The sequence below is a fragment of the Carassius gibelio genome, chromosome A9 (genome assembly GCF_023724105.1).
Source record: "Carassius gibelio isolate Cgi1373 ecotype wild population from Czech Republic chromosome A9, carGib1.2-hapl.c, whole genome shotgun sequence".
Lineage (NCBI taxonomy): Eukaryota > Metazoa > Chordata > Actinopteri > Cypriniformes > Cyprinidae > Carassius > Carassius gibelio.
In genome coordinates, this window is record NC_068379.1 from 1,054,299 (window position 1) to 1,076,371 (window position 22,073).

General features: G+C 42.1%; 1 protein-coding gene across 2 annotated transcripts in view; it reads right to left on the reverse strand.

Annotated features, from left to right (window-relative positions):
• The window catches only part of LOC128019384 (mitogen-activated protein kinase kinase kinase kinase 4), a 79,850-nt gene that overhangs the window by 30,176 nt on the left and 27,601 nt on the right, over positions 1–22,073 (reverse strand). For both annotated transcript variants that reach the window (XM_052605346.1, XM_052605347.1), the window contains exons 3-16: positions 14,236–14,292; positions 13,919–14,044; positions 11,625–11,735; positions 10,567–10,657; positions 8,734–8,864; positions 8,594–8,648; positions 7,822–7,900; positions 7,564–7,739; positions 7,418–7,490; positions 4,628–4,838; positions 3,835–3,993; positions 1,560–1,646; positions 394–540; positions 128–306 (exon numbers count right to left, since the gene is read on the reverse strand). In XM_052605346.1, coding sequence (XP_052461306.1) covers positions 128–306; positions 394–540; positions 1,560–1,646; positions 3,835–3,993; positions 4,628–4,838; positions 7,418–7,490; positions 7,564–7,739; positions 7,822–7,900; positions 8,594–8,648; positions 8,734–8,864; positions 10,567–10,657; positions 11,625–11,735; positions 13,919–14,044; positions 14,236–14,292 — 1,682 coding nt within the window. The remainder of the gene's footprint in view (positions 1–127; positions 307–393; positions 541–1,559; positions 1,647–3,834; positions 3,994–4,627; positions 4,839–7,417; positions 7,491–7,563; positions 7,740–7,821; positions 7,901–8,593; positions 8,649–8,733; positions 8,865–10,566; positions 10,658–11,624; positions 11,736–13,918; positions 14,045–14,235; positions 14,293–22,073) is intronic.

The following is a 22,073-nucleotide window of genomic DNA, read 5'->3' on the forward strand; positions in this document are numbered from 1 at the left end:
TCACTATGAGCTTCGTAAAAGTTCTTGTTTCACAGAAAATCTTAAAGCATATGGACTGAGAACAAAGTAAATAGTTTTCTGAATCTTAGATCTGAAGAATGACACACATCACTGAACCGATGCCTACCCTCCGCGGGAGTCCTCCGGGCCGGACGTCGACTCCTCTCCCAGGTCCTGATCCACCTCCTCGTCGTCTTCATCATCAGTGGTCCCGGAGTCATCGCTGGAGGACGAGTAGTCCGTGGCTTTGTGCTGCGGCCGCACGTCCTCCACGGCACGCAGCTCTTTAGCGAGGGCCGTCAGATCCTGCCAAACACAGGCGTCACAGCTCATCAGGACCTACAGGACTCACACACACACACACACACACACAGCTGCAGTGACGCTGGGTACCTGCGGGTCGGCGGGCCGGTGGCTGGGCTCGGACACACTGCTGCTGCCGTTGGAGGGCTCTGAGCGCGGCGGCACGGGGGGAGGCTGCTTCTGCATGACGGCGGCCTGAGGAGAGCCCTGCACGTTCCTCCGGTGACGGTCGTCCACCTGCACACACACACACACACACACACACACAGCATCAGCACCTCGCACACCCTCACAGCTCTCACGCTCTCATGATCTGAAAGATGATGCATGATGTACTCGCTTCATGTTTCACATCTGTTCATCTCCAGCAGAGAAACCCTACATGGTGCAGCTTTAAACATCTGGAAACAAAACGGTTTCAGATAAGGTTACGCTGTAGAGAGACACCAGGGGATGTTCATTTGGCAAATGTGATGCACTGAATGTATTAATGCACAAACAAGCCAAAGAGACACATTGGTAATTAGAATTCAGCTGTTTTCACAGCAGCTACAGGAAGTTTTGCTCAGTGATTTTAATAAAGAGCTTTCAGATATGATCGATAAGCATTATATTCTATTAAATTAATCACAATGGAGCAATGATTCAGCTAAAAAAACTATTCTTACTCTTCAACTGAAGAAAACAGTCAGCTGCGTCTCAGAGTAAATGAATAGCACATTTCCATTGTTGGCCAAACCTTCCCCTAATAAAAGCTGTTTTACTGTTCAGGAAATTGGTTACATTTTACAGTAATGTTCATAGAAGTGCATAATAAGTTCTCTATTAAATAATGCTAGAAAATGGCCATTAAATGAGTTTCATCAATATTTGAATGTATTCTCAACAGTATTGATTGTTGTTGTGGACAGCTGCAGATATCATGACATGACATCCATCATCTCAAATGCAGAATCCTGCTTTAAACTATTCAAAGCCAATATGATTTGATTTATTAATCTAGTTCTACAGTGACCAGCAGACATTAGCGAAGCCTGTGCTGTCAAACAGATGGTTTCTCGCATGCCTCGTCCCGTCCATATTTCACTTCTCCTGCATCATGTTACATTATCAAGTGTTGAAAGGATCCTCAGCATCAAGAATGGAGGTTAACAGTCTGACTGGTATAAAATTCAATATCATGATGCTAAAAGCGGTCATTTTGCGGTGGCTTTATGAAGCAGCTCTGTGTGTGTGTGTGTGTGTGTGTGTCTCACCAGTAGCATGGCCTGCTCGTGAAGCAGCTGCTGCTGCAGGATCTCCAGGTGTCTCTGCTCCTCCTCCAGCTGCCGGCGGATGTACTCCTGCCACACACACACACACACACACACACACAGGTGAACCGCTGGACACACACCAGGGCTCAGGCTAATGGACAGTGGGGGAAATCAGAGCTGTAAATGTGTCACACAAGTATCTATTATTTGCATCTATCACACATGCCACTGTACAGGTGCATCTCAATAAATTAGAATGTTGTGGAAAAGTTCATTTATTTCAGTAATTCATCTCAAATTGTGAAACTTGTATATTATATAAATTCAATGCACACAGACTGAAGTAGTTTAAGTTGTTGGTTCTTTTAATTGTGATGATTTTGGCTCACATTTAATAAAAACCCACCAATTCATCTCAACAAATTAGAATATGGTGACTTGCCAATCAGTTGATCGACTCAAAACACCTGCAAAGGTTTCCTGAGCCTTACAAATGTTCTCTGAGTTTGGTTCACTGGGCTACACCATCATGGGGAAGACTGCTGATCTGAGAGTTGTCCAGACCGGTGGTCCTAAGTCCTCTTTTCAGATGAGAGCAAGTTTTGTATTTCATTTGGAAACCAAGGTCCTAGAGTCTGGAGGAAGGCTGGAGAAGCTCATAGCTCAAGCTGCTTGAAGTCCAGTGTTAAGTTTCCACAGTCTGTGACGATTTGGGGAGCAATGTCATCTGCTGGTGCTGGTCCATTGTGTTCTTTAAAGTCATTGCACCCATTTGCCAAGAAATCTTGGAGCACTTCACTGATCAGCTATTTGAAGATGCTGATTTCATTTTCCAGCAGGATTTGGCACCTGCCCACACTGCCAAAACACCAGAAGTTGGTTAAATGACCATGGTGCCTGTGTGCTTGACTGACCAGCAAACTCCTCAGACCTGAACCCCAGAGAGAATCTATGAGCTATTGTCAAGAGGAAGATATGAAACAAGAGACCAAACAATGCAGATGAGCTGAAGGACACTGTCAAATAAACCTGTGCCTCCAAACCACCTCAGCAGTGTCACAAACTGATCACCTCCATGCCCCGCTGAACTGGGGCAGTAATTAAAGCTGCGGTAGGGAACTTTTGACGCTCTAGCGGTTAATAAACAGAACTGCTTGCGTCTTGCGGAAGAACATCGTAGCCGGGACTACTTCTCTCTGTTTATGTCTATGAAGAATCACAAAGGTACTGGGTTACTCCGCCGCGGTACCCCCGAAGCAATCTAAAATAGTCCGAATATAAACACTTATTATAGGTGCACCCTAGTGATTCAGGACAAGCTAAAAACACGGTTTGGAAAATGGATTCATGGTGTACTCGCTTATTATATACATTTTTCTACATTTTGAACACAAACAAAGTTACGGACCGCAGCTCTGATTGGTTATTTTTTACCGGGAGCGATGGAGTTTCTGCAAATGGCAATAGGACACTGGGAGGAGCCAGAGGAGCTTGATTTATGCACAGATTATCTGTCTCATATTCTACTGTCAGGACATGATGACAGGTTTAATAAATATGTAAAACATATTTTTTTACAAAAGTTACCTACTGCAGCTTTAAAGCAAAAGAAGCCCCTACCAAGTATTGACTACATGTACAGTAAATGAACACACTTTCTAGAAGGCCAAAAATTCACTAAAATTTTTTTTTCTTTTTTATTGGTCTTATGAAGTATTCTAATTTGTTGAGAGTGAATTGGTGGGTTTTTGTTAAATGTGAGCCAAAATCATCACAATTAAAAGAACCAAAGACTTAAACTACTTCAGCCTGTGTACAACTGAATTTATTTAATACACGAGTTTGACAATTTGAGTTGAATTACTGAAATACATGAACTTTTCCACCTGTACACCCTGTTTATACATATGAATGAGTTAGCATTACATTAGCCCTACCAAGCTAGCTGGTTTTTCTAAAGGGTGTCTAAACTGAAGCATCTGGAGAAAACTGGCCGTGTGCTTCCCTCCAAATGGACCGGAGGAACGTCGAGTAGATTTGTGTGAATAGACACACTGCGCAATCAGACAGAACTGACAGTGCTAAAACCAGTGGCTCTGAAGTTCTGCGTTTCCCTGATTAATGTGGCATCATTAGCACTAGTCATAACTGGCAGGAAATGTGAAAACTAGCAGCTACACTAAGAGCGAAGACAGAGCCTTATTCAGGCTTTGACTGAAAGCTGATTCGACTGGACTTCCCCTGGTCTGCTGAAGGACAGACACGTCCCAATCACCTGCTCGCGGTCAGCCCTCCTCTTCTCCTCAGCTCTTCGGCGCTCCTCCTCCTCCTTGCGCCTCCTCTCAATCTCCTCCAGACGTCTCTTCTCCTCCTGCTCTCTCCTCCTCTGCTCTCGCTCCTGCTGCCTCCTCATCTCTCGCTCTCGTCTCTGTTGCTGCACGACAAGACAAATGCACAATTTCCTTCATTTTAATTCAGTGTTTCCAGATTTAAAGTAAAAGACAGAAGTGTCAATACAGTTCCTGAGAGACTTCATACTGTTCTTCTAGTTTTGAACAAACAAAAGAAGGACATGTCAAGAAGTGACAGATTTTGCTTTCAAAACTTCAAATTTGGCAGAGGTATTTAGTGTGGCTTCGAGTTTATGATCCTGTGACCTGTGTTCTTCCAGATGATTTTTGGACAAACCTATCCTTGACTCTGGCATATTCACCATGTGTTGGTGGAGGATCAAACGTATTCAGTGCTGTTACAAACTGGAGACGTGCACGGATCAGCAGTGAAGTCTGGCACTGCGTTTCAGTCAACACCAGGGATCCTCAAATCTGGCCCACGAGATCCACTCTCCTGCAGAGTTTAGCTCTAACCCTAATCAAACATGTCTTCAGGATCATTAGAAAATCACAGGTAGAGGAGTTTGATCAGGGTTGGAGCTAAACTCTGCAGTGTATTGGACCTCCAGAACAAGATTTGAGGAACCCTGGTCTACCCGGTCTACACAGTTGTTCCCTATCTCAGCTCTGGTAGCACATCTGCAGACTCCTGACGAGTCTCTAATGATTACAGACCTCCTCCAGACGCCTCCTCTGCTCCTTCTGCTGCTCGATGCGCTTCTGTCGCTCGGCCAGCAGCTGCCGCTTGTACTCCTCCTGCTCGCGGAGCTGCTGTTCCTGGAGGAGCTGCTGGCGTCTCAGAGCCTCCGAGCGCTCCTTATTCTCCTGCTGCAGACGGATGAAGTCTCGCCGCAGAGTCGACTCGCCCGGCACGTTCACGATGGAGCTGTCACACACACACACACACACAGTTACATACGGTTCAACAGACACAAACAAAAACAAATACACCCAAACAGCCAAATAAATCCCAGAGAATGAAACCAGGTATCTGGGACTTACAAAAAGCAACTTATAATGAATGAAAAACCTTAGAGCTGAACATAATAACAAGAAAACGATTCATATTCACTAAGTGAATTCAAGATTTAATTCTGAGGTAAGTGTTCTCCAGGCTTTTCAAAGCTACAGCATCTCTTCACAGAAGCCTCTATGAGAGCGGAGCAGCAGTGTAATCTTGTCAGACTGGTACGAGTGAGTGAAGTAGGAGTCTGAGCATCAGAGACTTCAACTTGATGAGAGCGGCAGCCAGCGCAAGCAGATAAAGAGCGGTGTAACATGGGCTCGTTGAAGACCAGTCGTGCCACTACATTCTGAGTCATTTGTAGAGGTTTGATTGTGATTGATAGAAGTCCAGCCAGAAGAGCATTGCAGTAGTCCAGCCAGGGTCTGGACAAGAAGTTGTGCAGCATGCTCCGTTAGAAAGGGCCTGATCTTTCTGATGTTGTGCAATGCAAATCTCCACGATCAAGTCTTTGCAATGTGGTCTTTGAAGGTCAGCTGGTCATCAAAGTTTAAACCAAAATTTCTGATGGGGGTAATTGTTGATAAACCTAGAGTTAGACTTGGCAGTTTTTGCTCAAAATATTTTGGTCTTATTTCCAAAATACAGCATTTATCCTTTTTATATTAATTTTGCACTCATTTAAGTTTGCTGTTTTTCGTGATGTCTGGCAACCCTGTCTCTTCAGACTCTATGGGCTGGTGATCGCAACAGTAGAGAGGTCATAGTGGTATCACAATGGGTCAATGAGTCCGGACTTGTTCCTCTTCACATAATACACACACAGAAGAGAGACACATCTCTGATGCACATTAAATACATCATGAACTAGATCATTCTAGTCTGACGTGATCTGGCAGTAACTGAGTCCTGGACCTGCTGACCGGCAGACTCCAGGTGGTCAGAACTGGCAGATTCACATCCTCCTCACTCACACTCCACACTGGTGCCCCACAGGGATCTGTACTTGGCCCTCTCTTGTTCTCCCAGTTTACCTGTGACTGCTCTGCTGAGCATGACTCCAATACTATCTTCAAATCTGCTGATGGTACAACCATCCTAGGACTCTTCACTGATAGAGATGAGGCAGGCATGTTACCCCCCCCCCTCCCTTTCTGTAATTACTCAATACATATAGGTAAATGTAGTTATTTAACACTTTGAGCAAAGCTATCATATACTGATGTTGAATATAATTAACAATGGCATTCCTTCAGTAATTTATTTCAGCAATAATTTTGATGTGTATAAACTTAAGAATACAGTGAGTCCAGGAGAGCTGCACACAGCTGACAGATGGAGCCTCTAAATCAAGCAATGCTTTAGCATTAATCCGCAGGTAACAATAACAGTCATTATGAATACAGCATTTGCAGTTTTAGTACATTTAAGTAGACACTTAATTCCAGCATTAATTATAAACAGGTAAAAGTCAGTACACATCTCTGAGGACTTTTCCTAAGGCCCACACTCAGAGATCACAGTGAGATAAGCCCGTCAGCATCTCTGCTTCCTGTGGACACTGAAGAGGTTTGGCATCTCCTCAAACTTCTACCGCTGCACTATAGAAAGCATTCTGACGGGCTGCTTCACTGAATGGTACGGCATCTGCTCTTCTTCTGAAGGCAAGGCTCTTAAGGGAGTGCTGAGAACAGCAGAGCTCATCCCTGGTCATAAACACCTGGCCTTACAGGACACACTGCTCACCATCTGTCTGCTTCAATGCTGTCCAGCAGACACCAATGTTCAACCAGGCTGAGGAACAGCTTCCATCTTCAAGCCATTATTCCTCTTAACAGCCATCTAGCTCTGCAGCATGTAATAATGACCACTTCGGACTTCTGCGACTTCTACTTGACTATTCACACTCAGGTCTACACACTACTTTCAATTCTCTTTTTACTTTCTGTATTTATTATCCTCTTACTCTGGACTCTCATTTATTTGTTTACTGCCCCTTATTTGTCTTTATTGTATTTGTTTGTCCTGCCTACAGTACGAAATAGCACATCATTTTGACCATACATACTACCTTTGTTTACAGCCCTTTTATTTATTACTGTAAGTCTGAGCCTCGTTATGAGCATTTCAATAGCCAGTTCCCCAGTGTAACTGTACAAATAACAAATAAATGCTTGTTCAGCATCAGGTTTCTCCTCCTGACCCGTGATGGAGTATATGTGGGGAGAAGTGGCCTAGCATGCTAATGAGGCCTGCGGCACAGGTGTGATGTTTATCTGGACACTGTTGGCTACCTGTTTATTCCCCATTTCAGGGGCTTTATGTTGATGTTAATGAACTCTCTGAAGCCTCTCTATGGCTCTCATGTATGAAGCACCAAATAAACATGACCGGACCTGACCTCTAACTGCATACTGTTGACCGGAGAAACATGCCAAAGGCTCACTCGATCAAACGGTGATATACAGTATATGGAGTATAATAATGGCCATGCACATTACCTGGGCTCTCCCTCCTGCTCCTGAGCCTCCTCCTCCTCTTCCTCACTGCCGCTGTACTCGTACTCGGTCTCGTCTGCGGTCAGGGCACAAGCACGTCATTGACTCATCAGCACACAAGCATGATGGGTGTGAGCGGAGCGCCGTACCTTTCTCTCCTCGTTTCTTGCGGCAGCGGTCCAGGTGGTCCTTCAGCTGGATGCGCACCTGTCTCTCGTTGGGCTGGTCTCTGATGAAGGGGTGCTTCAGCAGCTGGTCGGTGGGCGGACGCTGCGTGTAGTTCTTCACCAGACAGCCCTCGATGAAGCTGAAGAACTTCTTAGACCTGTGAAGCACAGCAGAGCGAGTCCTCAACACGACCTTTCACCCTCGACTGTAACTACACTGGACCAGATGAAGCTACTGACCATTTCTTGGACTTCAGTCTGGGCGGAGGATTTCTGGGTATGAGAAAGAGCGCTCGCATGGGATGCATATCACACAACGCTGCAAAACACCAACACACACTCTATCAAACACAAGAACATTACAGGTGATGTTCACGTGTGAGGACCGACTGCATATCTGAATGAACACGAAGCCGATTATAGATAATATATGCAAGATTCAACACGAGAGATACGATACAATACTTCTACTGTGGTTTGACTGCTCTTCTTCAAAGGAAGGACAAGTTTTCTGGAATAGTAGCTTTTGGATGTCAGGAGACCAATACTCAATCAACACAGACTCGGCTCAGATGGAAAACCAGCGGTGTGTAGGGAAAAGTGTTCTTATCTTAGAGTGTCTGTCTGATCACGACGGGTCAAGACCTGAACTGTCTGACACTGTGACTTTACAAACACCATTAACCTTCCTAATATCTTCTGTTTATAACTGAGTTCTTTATTGGGTATTCAAGCCCTTGTTATTTATGATGTATGAGGTGTCTGGTCCACATGTAATGTTGATAACACTCACTGGTTTAGTGTTCATTTTTTTACTTTAATTGTATAAATATGTCTGATGAAGGTCACTGGTCTGAAACGTTGCTTTTAATAAACTTCAATATTTAGCAAGAATTGATAGTGTGCAGGATTGCATCTTTATATTTTGGATGTCAGGAGACAAAACGTGGAAGAAATAGAGAGAAAAGCAGTCAAAGAGATGAGAAGCAGGTGTGTGAAGAGCAGTACTCACGAGGAGCGCCCTCGGCCATCTCTATAGCTGTGATCCCACAGGACCAGAGATCGCTCTGAAACACAGACGGAGCGTGGTCAGCGTCACACACACTCACACTCACACACTGCGCTGGACCTGAGCTCCCAGGCTGCTCTTACCCTGTAGTCGTACGTGGCGTCTGGGTTCTCGTCGCAGGCGATCACCTCCGGAGCCATCCAGTACGGCGTCCCGATGAAGGTGTTCCTGCGGCCCACGGTTCGATCCAGCTGAGCGCTCACACCGAAGTCCACTGCAGAGGAACGAGAGAGATCCTCACACACTGCACTCTCATCTCTAGCTGCCGTTCACACAGAATCTGCTTCAGTGTTGACAAAGATGCAGTGCGGCAGAGGAAGAGGAAAGATGCAGGAAGATGGGGGTTGAACTTCTTTTATCCTGAGTGCCGTGTTTTAAGAAAGTGTTTGATGCATGAGACGCGAGCCCGACAGTCAAACAGTGGAAAACTGCTGCTGTATGTCTGATATTTCATGGTGACTTCAGGCTGAACGCTGCTCTTCATTGGTTTTACTAAACATTTATAGTTAACAGAATTTGAATTACATTGATTTTAGACATTTTTAAAGAATTTTAATCGTCTTATTTCACTGTAAGTGAGCTCTTCAGCGATGATCAGCATTAGAGACTGATAGAGAAGATGACACGGCTTCAGCTCAGTGTGTGCTGCTGTCCTCCAAAAACACAGATGGTCAGATCCAGCGGCAGTGAATTCTGAATATTATGCCGCGTTTCCACCGCAGGAACTTTACCCAGGAACTAGAGACTTTGGCCTGGTACTCGGTGTGTTTCCACCGCAGGAACCAGGAACTAAATAAAGTTCCGGGTAAAAAAATGCCCCTCAGAAAGTCCCTGCTGGCGAGGTGGTACTTTTTCAAAGCTCTGGAACTTTCGGGGGCGGGACTTTGGCGCTAAACATGCTGATTGGTTGAGTTCACACAGCATTGGTTGAGTTCAACCACCATTTATTCGGATCAACATTTTCAAAATATTACTGTTATTGTGTCATGAAATGTAATTGTAAAAGTATTTCAAGCAAGAATGTAGTTGTTTAAAACTCAAATCTTTTGTTTATTTATAAAGACAGCGCCTATTTAAAAATGTGTTTCGCCGATCTCCTAGACGGTGAGCTCCACTCGATCAGCGGGAGCTCAGTCCTCATGTATCCACAGAGAGCAGCCTCTCCTTGGATAGACCTTCTGATATGTGCCGCTGGCTCTGATGTGTCTTTAGTGGTTAAACATAAAATATAATTCAGCTGCGGGGTAAATCTAACAGGTTTTCTCTGGTCTGTATTCAATTTATCTATATGTTAAAATGAAAATAAAAAAGGCAAGTATATATAATATTTCATTTCATTGTAATGGCTGCATATACACATATCCCTGAACTAAGTACATTTCTGCAGCTGTTATTATGCTTAAATGAAAACCAAAGAAGGCAGTGGTATTTGTTATCCTATTTCATTTTATTGTAAAATATACAGAGAGGAAATATGCAGGATTCACGTCGTCGCGGACATCACACTCCCCAGTCGAATGCACAAAGTCTGAACTAACTACCGGAGGAGGCACGTCCAAAATCAGCGTAATTATTATTATTAATATATATATATATTTTTTTTTAATCAGCGGTACTTTGCATTGAGAAACGCGCACAAACCTACGTCACCAGTCTATTTGCCTAATCTTCCCGGTACTTTACACTGTGGTGGAAACACAGAAAGCAACAGGTCTGGGGGGAAAAAGGTTCCTGGTACAAATGTTCCGGGTAATTTCGGTGGAAACGCGGCTTTAGAGACTGACGTCATGATTTTGAGTATTAGCGCTGGATGGACGCTAGGTGGCGCTATGGTTTGACTGTGTGCCAAACCATGAACTGAAACATGAACAAAAGGAAGACTTCTAGGATCAGTGTGAGTTAGATGGACGTCTCACCTAACTTGACCTCGGCGTTCTCCGTCAGAAGCACGTTCTGACCCTTGATGTCTCTGTGTATGACGTGATGAGCGTGCAGGTGAGCCAGACCCTGCAGGGAGAGAACACAGGTGTGTGTGTGTGTGTGTGTGTGTGTGTGAGAGAGAGTATCAGTGTGTGTGTGTGTGAGAGAGAGAGAGAGAGAGAGAGTGTGTGTGTGTGTGTGTGTGTGTGTGTGTGTGAGAGAGAGAGAGAGAGAGAGAGAGAGAGAGAGAGAGAGTGTGTGTGTGTGTGTGTGTGTGTGTGTGTGTGTGAGAGAGAGAGAGAGAGAGAGAGAGAGAGAGAGAGAGTGTGTGTGTGTGTGTGTGTGTGTGTGAGAGAGAGAGAGTGAGAGAGAGAGTGTGTGTGTGTGTGTGTGTGTGTGTGTGTGTGAGAGAGAGAGAGAGAGAGAGAGAGAGTGTGTGTGTGTGTGTGTGTGTGTGTGTGTGTGTGTGTGTGTGTGTGTGTGTGTGTGTGAGAGAGAGAGAGTGAGAGAGAGAGTGTGTGTGTGTGTGTGTGTGTGTGTGTGAGAGAGAGAGAGAGAGAGAGAGAGAGTGTGTGTGTGTGTGTGTGTGTGTGTGTGTGTGTGTGTGTGTGTGTGTGTATAATGACATGGGTATGACACAGGTATTACAAGGAGAGGGTGACTTATGAGCACATAACCCATGTCCCCATTTTTCAAAACACTTATAAATCATACAGAATGAGTTTTTTTGAGAAAGTAAAAATGCACAAAGTTTCCTGTGAGGGTTAGGGTTAGGTGTAGGGTTGGTGAAGGGAGATAGAATATACAGTTTCTACAGAATAAAAACCATTACACCTATGGGATGAACACACTTTACACAAAAACAATACTGTGTGTGTGTGTGAGAGAGAGAGAGAGAGAGAGAGAGAGAGAGAGCGAGCGAGAGAGAGTATCAGTGTGTGTGTGTGTGTGAGTGTGTGTGTGTGTGTGATGTGTTGTGTGTGGGTGTGTGTTTGTGGTGTGTGTGTGTGTGTGTGTGTGTGTGTGTGTGTGTGTGTGTGAGAGCGTCTCATACCCTGAGGATTTCTCTGGAGATGTAGGCGATCCAGTCTTCTTTCAGGGTGTTTCCTTTAGTGTTCTTCACCAGGTCTGTGATTGATCCGGCTCCACAGAACTCCATCACCAGCTGCAGGAGACGACTGCTTAATGAAGACCTCCACCTATGCACTATAGTGAGCACCCTATCTAGTGTTTGACAGCTGCAATAAACTAACACACATATTCAGTGCGTACAGGGCTGGACTTTCACTCTTTTCCTCAGCAGTCACTGTGGAGAGTGGTTTTCTATCATTTCTAGACACTCAGTATTTTCACTGGCCACAGTTTGTTGTTATATGACTAAAGATACTGCATACTAACGTCTATTTAAAGGGACAATAAGTAACTTTTTAGGTATTTTATTATCTAAAATCAATATTTTTATTCATAAATATGCCCTCAATGGTGTACAAATACCTATGCCAATGTTTAAACTAATCCTCGTAAATGAAGAATTTATTATCTTTATATACATGGGACGGGTAGGTCGACGGAGGCTTCCATGTAGTTCCGACATCTTGCAAAACTATAATAGCAGAGAGGGACAAAAAGTACTAAGCCAACGCGTTTCCACAGCGCGTTTTCGGTCAGAGCCAGAAACGCAGGTGCAGAGCAGTGAGAGGCGCTTGAAACTGCACCGGCAAGTTTAAAAGTCTGGATTGCATTCTTATTATGGACCATACATATGCCGCGCCACAGGAGAAGAAAACATCGTCACCAAAACAGTCAAAAATAGAACGTAAAAGGAAACGTGACCGTAGATTACAGAAAACAAGAGTTAATGTCGGGGAAGCTTTTTCTAGGTGGAAAGAGCTAATGCTGGATAAAGATTTCAAAAGAGACGCTGAAGTGGCCAGTTTTCTTCTCCACAGGTAAGTCAGTGTTACAGTCTATATTACAATATTTTTTTTATATCTAACAATGCACATTATTCAGAAAATATAACGAATAAATTAGACATAACTACTAATTACAATATTTCATGTTTTCCACAGTCAGTAATTCATACTGTAACATTCGTTTGTTAGTTGTCATGTTGCAGTTTGTTTGAAATAACACACCTGTTCACCTGAAGGAAAACTCGACGAAGTGCTATTAGAATACATCCTGTCAAAGCTTTTTGGTACATATCGCCTACCGTAGATGCAACGCGCATTTGAAAAAGCGAGGCGCTGGAGAGCAAAATTAGTTTGAATGCAAAATACAATTTCACCACTAGATGGGAGTAATTCCTACTTAGTGTCCCTTTAAAATGCTTACTGCAGGTTAAAGTCAATATATAGAAAAATTATGCAAAAAAATAATGATTCTGATTCAAATATACTTATAAATATGCTACTTGAGGTTTCTGGAGTCACTTCTGTGTGAAAATGTTGCTTCCGCATCAGAAGTTATCGTAGCCTAGTTAGCGTGAAGCATGTATTTTGGTTTGATCTGCTGTTTCGCACAAGCACAGCTCATCATGAGGCAGTAAACATGTCCTATCACTCAGTACTCACATCACATCCAGAACAAATGAGCTTCAAGATCGAGGCAGATATTTGTCTGTGTGTGTGTATTCTGCAGTTCTAACCCTGATTTAATGCTATGAAGTCATTTCATTATTTCACCTCACAATAAAAATTTTATAAAAACTGTGGGGACATGCACATTATGCCTAACCAATGTAATCATAACAATGACTGTTTATAATATTAAATAAGTATTTTAGAACAGAACCTAGCTCGACCGTGGTGACGTTAGCACAAATCCACCTGTCACTCAAATGGCCACGCCCTTAATTATGCATAATCATACTTAGGATTATAAGACATAATATAATTGAAATGGGTGAATTCTAAAAATTTTACCGTCCTTACAGTTGTCATGAAAGACTAAATTAGCTATATAGACCAAAACCACTTCCTGTAGCAGGCGGGAAGCATGTGTTTCTTTTTAACATGACTAAAATCAGCCGCTTTTGTTGGCTGTTAATGACTATATATTAGAAAACACTGAAATTCCAGTTATAAATAAATCAAATCAAATCATTAAGTGAGGTAGATGGGCTGCATGTTCGCACGCAGATCCTCACACACACACACACACACACACACACACACACACACACAGTTTCGTCTAGCTGCTCTCTGTCACATCCTAACGTCTGCTGTGTGTGGAATCAGATGTAGATGTGACAGCAGCAGACTCTCTATCTGAACACTGCTGTTTCTGAGCACAGGGTGGCAGGTGAAGCGTGTGTGTGTGTGTGTGTGTGTGTGTGAGACTGACCCACAGCTGGTCGTCGTGTCCTGGAGGACTCTTCTTGATGAACGCGCCGTAATACGTGGCGATGTTCCTGTGATGAGAGTATTTCTTCAGCATGTTAATCTCCAGCTTAATCTCCTCCTCTTCATCCTGAGCACGCACACACACACACACACACACACACACACACACACACACACACGCACACACACACACAGCAGGAGGACAGATGTGCAGTATATGAGCTCAGAGCGCCTCCTGGTGTTCATATACATTGATACACTCTTCATTTGCTCAGCAGTGATGTGTCAAGCGTGGCTCTGTGAGCTGTGTGCACTTACTTCAGTCACGTCCATGACTTTGATGGCTGCCAGCTGTCCGGTTTTAACATGTCGACCCTGATCAGAAACACAGAGCACATCAGTTAGAGGACTGATCACGGTTGGTCATCTGTGTGTTCCTGCGCTCTGACACACTGAGAGAGAAGCTGGACTCTGATGACACTGGAGCGTTCTCCTCAGACCTGCACTCTTGACTCGCTCTCGTCTCATTTCCCAGCAGAGATGGCCAGCAGTTCATTCAATGTCTTTAAAGCATGTTTAATCAGTGTGTATTTTGTATTTTGTTGGTGTTATTATTGTATTTCTCCTCTATTCTTCCTGATCTCACAGTGTGATGTGTTGGGTCATGTAGTAGCTCTACGAGCCGCTAGAGGGCGCTGTGGCCTGGAGATAACACAGAAATACAGCAAGGGCCACTGGCTCCTGGAAGAAAATAACTTAATGCCAAATGATTTTTCACATGCCACAGAGTAAATATGTTTTATTTATTTTATTAGTTTATTTTTAAGAGTGTATGACTTTCACACTTTCAGCCTGTTATTCTTAATTCGTAAAAATGCAATTTTACAGGAGGAGTTGAAGCATGTAGACAACATGTTTAGTAAAAATATTTAAATGCAATAATGTATAATTATAGTAACATGCTCCTCTTTATGGTTATTTTTCTAGCTGACTGATGAGCTTATGGACACCGAAGGGTGACTCTGAGGTAAATGTATATTACATTGCAATGTTTACAAGCTTTACATGTTTTCTGCAGTTTGAAACTGTTTTACTGTAGGCTCTTTTATAAAATATTTTCCTTTTGATGTTAATTTATGTACATTATGTTCTCTAGTAGTAAAGAGAAAGTACGCCTGATGAATTAAAGAGCGCCAGAACTATTTACTGTTTGAATTTCATTATGGATTGGAAATCATCTTAAAGCTGTACTTTGTTAGTTATAAAGTAACAAAGCTTTTTGTGATTACTGGATGACAAGTGCACTTCAAGTAAGTTCACACATTAACAGAACACAGCATAGACCTAGATCTTGTTCAGAAGAAGCCGTATCATTAATGACTATAAACGAGAATTGTTAACAGTATTTTCAATATCCCCACAGCTGACAGCTTTACCTGTAGTTTGTTCAGGTTGTGCACGAAACAAAGGCTGTATCTCCATCATTCTCTCTCTCTCTCTCTCTCGCTGCTCATCTGAGCTGTGTTTCAAACATGGGATCGCATGCATGCAGATTTGAAGTGATAAGATATAAATATATAGGCCTGGTCCCCAGTGGACCTAAGCTGTTAGGAGCCCTGTAACACATGGGCTGGATCACCACAGACTACGTCAGCTGGTGTGGAGGAACTCAAGCTACTTGCTCATCTAAAGGCCTTTATTTGTCTATGGGTACATGCAGGGCTGGGCAGTATCGAAATACATGTAACAGCATTACGTATTTAAAATACAAAATAGAGAAACAGCAGTTGTTCACCAGACATTCACAAGACATTCAGCATTAGCAGCGGTCAACTAACTTACAAATGAACAGGCCTATACAAGAAAAAATATCTTTACTTAATAAATAAAGAAAATGAACAAAAAGCCTAGTACGCAGAGTCTTGGTTTGTTTTTGTGCTGCACAAAAGGAAACCAGACAGCAGAAAGCAGCACTCGATTTTTCTTTAGGGTTAGTCTTTATTGTGAATGTACACAAATAAAGGCAAACCGTTTACAATTCTGATTATCTCTATGACTAAAAGGAGAAGTTGCTTCCACAGTTTGACTGGAGTTAACTGAAGTTATTGCTGGCACAGAACACACACATGGTTACTTTGACAATGCAGCCGGTAAATTATCATGATAAAATACAGTCAGACAAACAGAAACACACAAATCTGAAAAGAAAATCTAATCTGTTCCATGAAGGCCCATTCCCAATTCTATTTTATACCCCTCCGCCTACCCCTTGTCCCTTGAAACAGAGTGTCAAGCGGTAGGGGAGAAAATATTCCCCTAAGGATTGGGACACCACCACCATGACGTCACACTCCATCATTTGTCGTCTAGCTCTTACAATACACACATATACTGGTGGTCATCAGAGCCTTTAATTATCGTCCTCTCTTAATGTGCTGCTTACTGACACACACACACACACACACACATATCGGAAATCGTGCAGCTCACACATCCAGGAGGAAATAAACTTGTCAGCGCTGCACCACGATTTTTATTAAATACAGTTTAAATAATGAATCGCTACATTATATTTTCCAGCGAATAGAGGATACAATCTGTTTTTAAGTAAACTCACTCTAAAAAGATATAACACACAGAAGCGAATAAACGCAACTTCCGTTTCACTCTCTCTCTCTCTCTCTCTCTCGATTAGGCAATATTTGATAAAATTGTTTAGCGATTTCTAGTTATTGGGGGATTAGTCTACGGCAGTTCTCGCCCTGATCAGATGCTGTGGCACTATCATGCAGTCTGTAATGATGTGAAGTTAGCAAATATTAGAGATTTTTTGCAAACATTCTTTGAGTAACATGACCATTAATATGAACTCACAATTGAATGTAACATAAAACAAATGATTACTTTTCGTTATAATCTTTATTTATGCCAACAAAGCTTACATTTATGTGTCTTTTTGTTCGTTGTAGCAGCCATGTTGCCGAGATAATTCATACCCCTTCGTTTGAAGTGTGGTGCCGAAAAATCTTCGTTTGAAGGGCTATCTGGCCCTTCCCCTTACCCCTACCCCTCCAACCAAAAGAGAATTGAGACACCCCTACCCCTTCACATGAACGCGCGAAACGGAGGGGAAGGGGAAGGGCTAAGGGGTAGAATTGGGATTGGGCCTAAGTGTTATCACTTTACCACCATGATGTTATGCAAAACATTTAGTTTTACGTAGACATTTGAACGTGAGTGAAGTGCATAATAAATAATAATTTGTTTTTTTATAGTTTTTTTTTTCTCTCTCTCTTTTTATACAGGTCTATTTTAACCATGCAACCAACCTTTTTAAATGTTTTGATAAATTCCTGAAAAAATAAATAAATAGAATTTTAACCATTTAACTGGTTGTATTAAATCAATCCAAATTATTAATGGTCGGTTAATGGCTAACCGGTTAAAATGAACATCCCAATAATGAAGTCTTGATTTGGTTTTTGGGGTGAACTAGAACAGGTTTTTATGCTTGAGTGTTCCAAAAATGCATTATCTTATTATTTTAGGTTATTAAATTACATTTAGAATTAAATGTATGCATTGTTTACCAATAATGTGTTCCTGGGGAATCGAACCCCCAACCTTGCTCTTGATAGCACAATGCTCTACCAACAACATTATTGCAGCATCTGTGCTCCCAGTCCACTCGTATTTAAAAAGTGTTGTCATTAATAATATTAAGTCAGTTCTTCAGGAATTGCTCAGGGAACTATTTTTAAATAAATTCTGTTTTATAATAGAATTTGGCAACATGTAGGATTCAGTTTCTATATAACACAAGATATAATAGGAAGACCTGTTTAATCCTGACTGTCTGGTTTGGTCCGGTGAGAGGAGTTTCCTCACGCACATGTGATCAGCATCACTGATCCAGAACCAGGAACACAGCTACTCTCTGCCTAGTTACAAACCCACAGCCAATCCAAGCCTCCCGCTGAGGTCACATGATCACCAGCTCTCCCGGGGGCTGTGAGTCATGTGATCATATCTGTATGTATGTGAAACAGCAGCATCATGCTCTATTGTGATTATCAGGGAAGCAGTTCAGCAGCAGCTCAGTAACACACAGGAGAGACTGTCTGCTCACATCTCTGAACTCCAGCCACCTTAAACGTCCAGTCCATCTCAAATAAAGCCAGGATGAGCATCACTGTGGACGTGTGTGAAATATTTCACATGCAAACATGTGTTCAGTGCGTGTGGAGTCAAACACATCTGTTAATCAGTTTACAGTGTTTCAGCATCACCTAAAGCTCAATCCGTGTGTCTGCAGAGGCTCTGGACATATGACCTAAAGCGCACACCTTATTGGAGGAAATAAGCAGTGTGTTTAGTAAGAAGGCAGATGTTTGTTCCTGATATGAACCCATTGTCCAGGATCCTTCAGCGGTGTGTGGTACATCTGTCAGCATTTGTGCTGGAATACAGCACTGCTCTTCAGCCAGCGACCAAACCTCCTCCAGCGGAGAAACAACTGAAGTCATCTCCTGTGCTCCACATTCAGAGAGGTCTGGAGTGAGTGACAATTTCCAGTGTGTTTCTGGATGAACCATCCCGACAGAGAGACATTTGAAACCCCTTTTATTCAAAACAATTTAAGGGTTTAAAAACAAACAAAACTTTTACAAATAATTAACCAAAGATCAAAACCATTTCATCAATGAAATGCTAAGGTTCCATTTTCAGACTCACACCCCACCTCCATTCAAAGAAAGCAACATCATCACTATATTGATAATATGTTTACTCAATCATCACCTGGGATTCTATTATAGACTTAAACATTCCTACCATATCAACATCATTTCCTGTATTTTTACACTGTTGGGATTTATAGCTAGTTAAGCTTGGCCAATTAGGCCCAATCCCAATTCTATTTTATACCCCTCTGCCTACCCCTTGTCCCTTGAAACAGAGTGTCAAGGGGTAGGGGAGAAAATATTCCCCTAAGGATTGGGACACCACTACCATGACGTCACACGCCATCATTTGTCGTCTAGCTCTTACAATACACACATATACTGGTGGTCATCAGAGCCTTTAATTATTGTCCTCTCTTAATGTGCTGCTTACTGACACACATACGGAAATCATGCAGCTCACACATTCAAGAGAAAAACGCTGCCCCACGACTTTTATTAAATACAGTTTAAATACTGAATCGCTACATTATATTTCCCAGAGACGAGAGGATAACATCTCTGTTTTTAAGTAAACTCATTTTAAAAAGAGAAACGCACAGACGCGAATACACGCAACTTCCATCTCTCTCTCTCTCTCTCTCTCTTGTTGGGCATGAACATATCATGTCGGCCTCCAGAATAAACAGTGCCATTGTCATCTTTCTTAGCTCTGTTGAAAAGGCAAATGAGCTAGTTGAGAATGGTATAGTAATTGAGAATCTTTTTACTCATGTTCTCCCACTTTCCATGCCATCAAAAAAAGTTTTGTTGTCGAATCTTCCGCCTTTCATTAGCGATGAAACTTTGGTTAGAATTTGATCATGATATAGAAAATTGGTCTCACCTATTAAAATGATACCGATTGGTAGTGGATCTCCTCTTTTGAAACATGTGGTTTTGTTATCCAGGTAAATGTTAAGGTTTTGATCCAGGTAAATGAACCTGAAAATGTGGTTGAGGAAAATAGACCGGGTGATGTTGAAACATCGAATACGCTAAAAAGTGTTAATTTACCTAACCTTTTACTGCTCGATTCGTTTTGCTATGGCATTGAAAAGGAGACAGAGCAGACTGATTTCAAAGTTCCATCGAAAAGGAAAACATCTGACGAGTTTCAGATGGTTAAAGCTAAGAAAGCTGACGTGGATGTTTGTTGTATTGAAAGTGGCAGTGAATCTTCTGATTCTAGCATCAGTCTCTCTCAGAGTGACTTCTCTAGTCGAGGTTGTCAAGTGGAAGACATTAAACTGTTATTAAACGCTACTAAAAACAAGAGAGGGGTCTGTGTAGCTGATTATTTTTCTGACACGAAGCAGTTCATTGATAAAACCAGGTTTTTTATATCGAAGAGTTTGTTTACAAACAAGGAGTTATATCGACTAAAAAAATATTGTGAGAAAACTCACTTCTGACAATGCCAAAGATGGTAGTTAGAAGGTATAGCAGCCCAGCTAGTAATGTGGTGTGTGTGTATGGAGTGCTAATTTGTGTCTTAGTCTCTTTCATTTCTCCAACCATGAGTGAAGTGAATATTGCGACTTTAAACACAAATGGAGTTAGAGAAATGAGAAAAAGAACAGCTATGTTTGAGGTAGTTAAACAAAAAAGAATAGATGTTCTTATGTTGCAAGAAACGCATAGTTACTTGAGGAAGGCATCTGATTGGGCTGAGGAGTGGGATGGGGAGGGGTGGCTTTTCTTTTTTCTAAAGCTTTCAATCCAGCTCCTTATCAGGTGGATGAAGTAGTTAAGGGCATGCTCTTAAAAGTAAGAGCTATTTTTGAGAATTTTATTTTAGTTTTTATTTGCTTGTATATTCCAACTGCACCAATAGAAAGAATGTTATTTTTAAATACTTCGTGTTCGGTCTTACAAAAATGCTGTCTAGAAGAATATTTATTCGTGGGTGGTGACTTTAACTGTACACAGCGAAACTTGGACAGAAACCATATTGAACCTCACTTGCCGTCTCGTAATCATTTGATCCAGTTTGTCAAAACCCATGAGCTATGTGATGTTTGGAGACAGTTTAATGGGGCACAAAAACAGTATACTTGGTCTCATGTTCGTGACTGGATTGGATCGGTTTTATGTTTTTAAGCATCACTGTAATATTGTAAAGAAATGTTTAATTACCCCAGTGAGTTTTTCTGATCACAGTTTGGTGCTGTGTTCTGTGTTTTTAAACTCCATTAAACCAAGAAGTGCATACTGGCAGCTTAACACTACTTTGTTAAGTGACAGGTACTTTAAGAACATGTTTAAACAGTTTTGGGATGAGTTCAGAACCACAAAGGGTTCTTTTAAGTCTCTACGACAGTCGTGGGATTTTGGGAAAGCCCAAATAAAACAATTTTGTTTGCAGTATACTCAAAACGTCACTAGAGAGACAAGTTTGATTATGAACACCTTGGAGACTGACATTTTAAAACTTCTAGAATTAGCTGAGTCGACTGATGGCCGGAGGTATTTAGATTCATTGTCAAAGAAAAGGACACAGTTGGCTGATTTATTGAACATCAAAACACAGGGGGCTCTGGTCAGGTCAAGATTCCAGAGTGTGGACCAAATGGATGCTCCATCCAAGTTCTTTTTTAACCTGGAGAAAAAGAACGGTCAGAGCAGAGTCATCCAAAACACAATGAGTTTTGATAATTTAACCCGCCGCCATGGAGTGAAGGTGGAGTCTAAAATTTACGCGGAGCAGTGTTGTTAAGCGGTGGGAGAGATTGTGGGACATGACATTACTGTTTCCACATCGCAGATGAACAGTGCAGTTGTTATTTTTTTTAAATCAGTTGAGAAGGCAAATGAAGCTGTACAAAGTGGTGTAGTGTTGAATGGTTCACTCGTGCCCATTTTACCTTTGAGTAGCCCGCCTAAAAAGGTTATACTGTCCAACATACCTCCGTTTATCAAAGATGAAGTATTGATACAGTAATTATCTCGTTATGGAAAACTGGTCTCTCCTATCAAAAAAATTCCTCTTGGGTGCAAGGCACCATTGGTAAAACATCTAGTCTCATTTAGAAGACATGTTTTCATGGTGCTGAAAAATGGAACTGATGAGATCGATTTGATTTTCAAGTTTAAAATTGATGGTTTCGACTACACAGTATTTGCAACATCTGATACTACAATTAAGTGTTTTATTTGCGGAAAGATCGGACACCTAGTTCCGTGTCCTAATAAAAAGGACAGTACAGGTACGAGCACAAACTCAGAGAAAGCCGGTTCTGCTCCGGCTAAGATCGTGACGGAGAGTGACGCGGTGACTGCCGATGCGTCTGTGGTGATTGTAAACAGTTCATAAATGATGTAAGGTATCTAATGAAAGAAGGTGCTTTTCAAGATGTAGAGGTTTTCAGTCTTAGGAAAATTGTGAACAAACTTTAAAAAAAAAATTACCAAGGATGATTCTTCTAAACTTTT